The sequence below is a fragment of the Lotus japonicus genome, chromosome 1 (assembly GCF_012489685.1).
Source record: "Lotus japonicus ecotype B-129 chromosome 1, LjGifu_v1.2".
In the NCBI taxonomy this organism is placed as follows: domain Eukaryota; kingdom Viridiplantae; phylum Streptophyta; class Magnoliopsida; order Fabales; family Fabaceae; genus Lotus; species Lotus japonicus.
The window spans coordinates 52706520-52712400 of NC_080041.1; the positions used below are offsets into that span (position 1 = coordinate 52706520).

Below are 5881 nucleotides of genomic sequence, written 5' to 3' on the forward strand. Positions count from 1 at the left end.
TGACGAGCACGACCCATCGAGTGCTCCCAAATTCTCCACTACCTCCTTTCCTTTTGACAATCCACCCCCGGCGGCCTTAACTGTTTCAGACTGTGTGTTTTCTCTTGAGACAAAGTTTGCCAAATGACCTGCTTTAATCAATCTCTCAATCTCCTTGCGCAGAGTCCAGCAATTATCCGTAGTGTGTCCCATAGTTTTATGAAATTCACATCACTTTGTAGTGTCCACGTCCACAGGAGGTCGCCTAGGTGGCCTTGGGTATTGGACTACATTTGGTTGCCCTACTGCTCGCAAGATCGTACTGAGAGGTGAATTCAGTTTGGTTTTTTGCCCTTGGGCGGGTGCGTTTCCTCCTTGATTCGCTAAAGCAGGTTGAGCCTTTCGATGCCAAGTGTTGATTTGTGGCCCCTGCCTGCCTGAAGGGTAGGGCGCCGGCCTTTGCTGGCGCGGTGTTTGAGCTCGGCGTTGCTCTTTTGAACCACTCCCCCTTTCAGCTGTAACTTCAGGTTGAGTACGCCAGTTGTCTCTATCTTTTTTGGTCTGTTCATCTTGTTCCACCAAGATGAATTCCTGTGCCCTGGCACGTAGGTCCATCATGTCCTTGGCGGGTCTTCTGATTAAGTCTTTGTTCAACGAGCCACACCTGAGCCCATTCTTGAAGGCCGCCACACATACTTCTGGACTGGCGTCCTCTAACTGAACTGAAACTCGACTGAAACGAGCCATAAACGTTTTGATGCGTTTGCCCACGTGCTGACGGATGTTGAACAAATCAGCCGGGATCGCCTTTTGAGTTTGATTGGATGAAAATTGTGTTAGGAACTTAGTTGACAAATCAGTGAAGTTTGAAATGGAATATGGAGGTTGTTTGATAAACCAAGTCATTGCCACGCCCTTAAATGTGGAAGGCAATAATCTGCATTTTACCGCATCAATCGCCCCTCCAATGACCATTTTAGTATTGAAATACCGTAAATGATCTATCGGGTCAGTGTCACCCCCATACATATCCAATGTCAAAGTTTGCAAGTGCTTCGGAATCTCAACTGCAGCCACAATGGGCGCAAAGGGTTGAAAATCTACCACATCCTTCGCATCCACACGCTGGCCACACCTCAGATCACGCATTTGATTAAGATACTCCACTTGAGCTTGTAAGTGCTCATTCTGACGCTAACACCTGCTTTAATTCAGCAGATGATGCTCCCAATGCATTGTCCGGCGCCCGCACAGGTGTTTCGGCTTGCTGATCACCCAAAGCATCTGTCTGCGGGGTGGGAAGCTTCGTTTTAAGGTCCAAACCCGACCTGACAACTACACATGGCTGTACCAGATTTTCTGGAACCATGGTAGCGTGAGATCGTACTGCCACCGAGGCTCCATCGGAAGAAGCTTCTGTTAAGTTCAAACGCATCATAACGTTTTTAAAATCTTATTTTGATCATAACAATTTTATAGTAGAAGTTTCATTGAAAATTTATCTACTGATAACGTTCTCAATTTCAGGAGAAACTTGGTTATATGTCACACGCTTCAACGTTCTATCAATTATTAAAAGGATATTTTCCTCAGAAAATAGAAGTAACTCTATCTCTACTGTACCCCAGTGAAGACTCTGACCGTTCAATGCCATGTCATCAGTCAGATATGTCAAGAAGTTTTTTGAGCGTCGAAGTCATAGTTTGATTACAACCGGTTGTCCCACATTCAAATCCAATGACAACTATTTGAATCTCATTCAAACTAAAACACATGAAGACAAATTTACTTCAACAAAAGGCACGCTGACCAACAAGGGAAAGTACAAGCCGTCAACATCAAATTGCCAAATTGTCTCATGTCTGAAAAGTAGCCCAAAGTCTAGCACCACCTACTAGCTGACAAACATCACCTTTTGAGCTACAGGATAGACTTGCTTCAGAAGTAACATTTAATGAAGCTACCAACCAAGCCCTTTGAATCAACGGTCCGATATCAACCTTCAACAGCTATATCAACGGTTGGATTTTATCTCACAACGGCTACAACACTAGCAAGCAAGTATTTAAGACACACTTGAAGATCTGAAGAAATAAGAATTAACTCTGAGAATTCAAGCATTCAAGTATTCATTTTCAAACTTCTCAACAACATTCAAAGCTCAAGCAGATTTTCCTAAGCGTCAAACACAAGCCATAGATTCTGCCAAGTGAAAGAGAAAACCTCGTACCTTAAAAGAGTCATATCTTTTTATTCTCTTGACACTTTTGTAGTAACTCTCAAGTGATCCAATAGTCAGATCTGAACCCAAACACTTAGAGTTCCAGTGCATTAAAGTCTCTACCTTTACTCTTGAAAGAAGAGAATCTCCGTAGAGTGATATAAATCTTTGTAAGATTTTGGAGAAGTCCTGTACAATACTTATATGAGGAGTCCTGCATAATACTTGGAGAAGTCCTGTCTAATACTTGTACTAGAGAAGTCCTTGATACTTGCTAGTGAAAATCTTGGTGGTGGCCAAGTACTGGACGTAGCTCAATCGTTTAGGGTGAACCAGTATAAATCTCTGCGTGCTGATCGTTCTGTCTTACTTACTGTTTAACTTCCGCTGCACAGAGCAGTTTACGAAAAGTCGTTAAACGTTTTCTTAAAAGAACTAATATTCTTTTCATAAAACAAAGTTTTTAAAACGTAAATTTCACGTACACAATTCAAACCCCCCTTTCTTGTGTTACTTATTTGCAACTCAGCTTCCCCCTCCAGTTCAGGTCGGATCACATGTGCCTGACTTCGACCTCCACTATGACGACCACCACCACGACGACGTGGTGCTCGCCCACCACAAGAACGTGTCTCCATCAAACTGAGCTGCCTCTATTACGTCAGTAGAAGAGAAACCACTGAGTAAGAGCCAAAGACGGCGCCAATGTTGACCTATCTTAACAGGTGTATAGTAAAGATCCATGGCAGAAGATTTAGCAATAGCTACGGGCTCATCCACGAACAAGCCTCCATTCTTTGATGGATCTGAGTATCCTTATTGGAAAACTCACATGCAACTATTCATTGAATCCACAAACTACAGGCTCTGGGACATCATTGAAAATGGCAACATCATTCACAAAGATGATGCTGGAGAACCAATAAAGAAGGATCAATTAACAAAAGCACAACGCAAGGATTATCAACTTAATGCTAGAGCTAAGTTATTCCTACTGTGTGCTTTAAGAAAATCTCAGTTGGATAAGGTTGATGGCTTAGCAACGGCCAAAGAAGTCTGGGAAGCTCTAGGGTTGGCATATGAAGGTACGGCAAATGTCAGACAAGCCAAAGTAAGTCTACTCGTGGCTGAATATGAAACCTTCAAGATGAAGGAAAACGAAAGCATTGATGACATGTTTGGAAGATTCCAAACCATCGTCAATGGGCTGAGGAATCTTGATCGTAAATACGAAAATGTTGATCAAATCACGAAGATTCTAAGATGCCTCCCCAGAAGATGGAGACCCAAGGTCATAGCTAATCAAGAAGCTAAAGATCTCAGCACCTTGAGATTGGAAGACCTTCTGGGATCTCTGAAGGTTCATGAAATAGAGCTGGCTCATGACGAAGGATTGAAGAAGCAGAAGAACATTGCTTTTAAAGCAAACTGTTCAAAGACCATTCAAACAAAAGAACAATCTGAAGAAGAAGAATCCTCAGAAGAAATGTCAGATGATGAACAAGCCCTCTTCAACAGAAAGTTCAAAAGAATGTGGATCAAACAACAAAAAGGAAAAGGAACATCAAGGAAGGACAACAAAAGGGATTCAAGCATGAAAAAGAAACCGTTCACTCAAAAAAATGAAGGTGGCTCAAACTTAGATAAAAGCAACATCACCTGCTTCGAGTGCAAAAAGCCAGGACACATCAAACCGGACTGTCCAAGACTTGCAAAGAAATCAGGCAAGAAACCCTTCTACAAGAAAAAGAAAGCGCTAGCTGCTGGATGGGATGAATCTGAGGACAGTTCAGAAGATGAAGATGAAGACGAAGATGATGATGCACTCTTCGCTCTTATGGCATCTGCAGAGAGCTCAGACGATGAAGATGATGAGGTAAGACCTGAAAATCTCAAAGAAGAATTTAATGAATTACTTGAGCATTCATATATTCTATCTGAAAAGTATAAAGCTTTGAAGAAACAGTTTGCTAAATTACAACTTGAGCATGAAAAAGTTTTAATAGAAAAAGATCATGTAGTTAAAGAAAATACTACTTTAAAAGAACAAGATTCTGTTAAGGAAGTAACTTCTCTAAAGAAAAGAGTTAAAATACTAATAAATGATCTATCCACATTTACTATAGAACATGATAATCTAGTTAAACTATGTGGAAATAGTCGCGAACTGTATGATAAAAGTGGACTAGGATTTGATAGTGAATCAGCCTCATCCAGTGAATGCATGTCTGATATATCTTTTACATCATCTGAGTCTAGTCAAAGTAAGTTTGTTGTAAACTGTAAGATTGAGCGAGATGAACGAAAAACTTTCCATGAGAAGAAGGTTCCCTCAAAAGCTACTGCTAACCCCTCAGGACCAAAGAAAATCTGGGTACCTAAAGAATCAATTATCTTTGTTGCAGATCTATTTAGCAGAACGAAGTAAACGCCAACAATGGTACCTGGACAGTGGATGCTCGCGTCACATGACGGGAGAAAAGTCTATATTCCCAAAGATCCAAACTAGAAGAAATGGTGGATCCGTTACCTTTGGAGGAAATCAGAAGGGACTCATTATTGGGGAAGGTAATGTTGGTAAGGAACCTCTTCCTGTGATCAGTAATGTTCTGTTAGTTGAAGGATTAAAACATAATCTACTTAGCATAAGTCAATTATGTGATAGTGGGTTCACTGTTTCCTTTAATAAAGTGAAGTGTAGTGTCACTGATACCGATGACAAGATCATCTTTGAAGCTCAGAGACAAGGGAATCTATATAAGACGAACTTGGAAAACCTAGCAAATCAAAATGTAACATGTCTAGTATCATCAGAGGACAATACATGGCTTTGGCACAGGAAGCTAGGGCATGCTTCTTTAAGGACCATCACTAAAATCATAAGTAATGACTTAGTACGTGGTCTGCCAAAACTTAATATCAAATCTGATGTTACATGTTCTGCTTGTGTTCAAAGCAAACAACATCGTACCTCCTGTCATGCTAAAAACTTTGTTAGCACCAGCAAACCTCTGGACCTGTTACACATGGATTTGTTTGGTCCTACTAGAGTAGCTAGTATTTCTAGAAGAAGATACTGTCTTGTCATAATCGATGACTGCACGAGATTTTGTTGGGTATTCTTCCTAACAAGTAAAGATGAAACCTTTCGAGCGTTTAAGATATTCAGCAAAAGAGTTCAGAACGAAAAAGGATACTGCATCACAACCATTCGCAGTGATCGAGGAGGAGAATTTGTAAACGAAATATTTGAAAAATTTTGTGAACAAGAAGGCATTACTCATCAATTCTCTGCTCCTAGAACACCTCAGCAAAACGGAGTTGCTGAACGAAAGAACAGGTCACTTCAAGAAATGGCAAGAACGATGCTGAGTGAAACTTCTTTACCCAAATATTTTTGGGTTGAAGCTATTGAAACTGCATGCTACATTCAGAACAGAATATCCATGCGGCCCATGTTGAAGAAAACTCCTTATGAACTCTGGCGTGGAAGACGTCCTACAGTTTCGTACTTTCATCCTTTTGGGTGCAAATGCTTTATACTCAATACTAAAGACAACGTTGGAAAGTTCGACAACAAATCTGATCAGGGAATTCTCTTAGGATACTCTACTCATTCTAAAGCATACAGAGTTTTCAACTCTAGAACGAAAGCAGTAGAAGAATCCATCAATGTCAAGT

General features: G+C 40.8%; 1 protein-coding gene across 1 annotated transcript; it reads right to left on the bottom strand.

Annotated features, from left to right (window-relative positions):
- Nucleotides 1-210: 210 nt before the first annotated feature.
- LOC130738039 (uncharacterized) lies at nucleotides 211-1128 on the bottom strand. Its single transcript, XM_057589944.1, has one exon. It carries the CDS (start codon nucleotides 1126-1128, stop codon nucleotides 211-213), a length of 918 nt encoding a protein of 305 aa, XP_057445927.1.
- Nucleotides 1129-5881: the final 4753 nt, after the last annotated feature.

Bases quoted from the DNA above. Each gene is read 5' to 3' on its own strand.
- LOC130738039 (XM_057589944.1), bottom strand. From the start codon at position 1,128: ATGCGTGATCTGAGGTGTGGCCAGCGTGTGGATGCGAAGGATGTGGTA.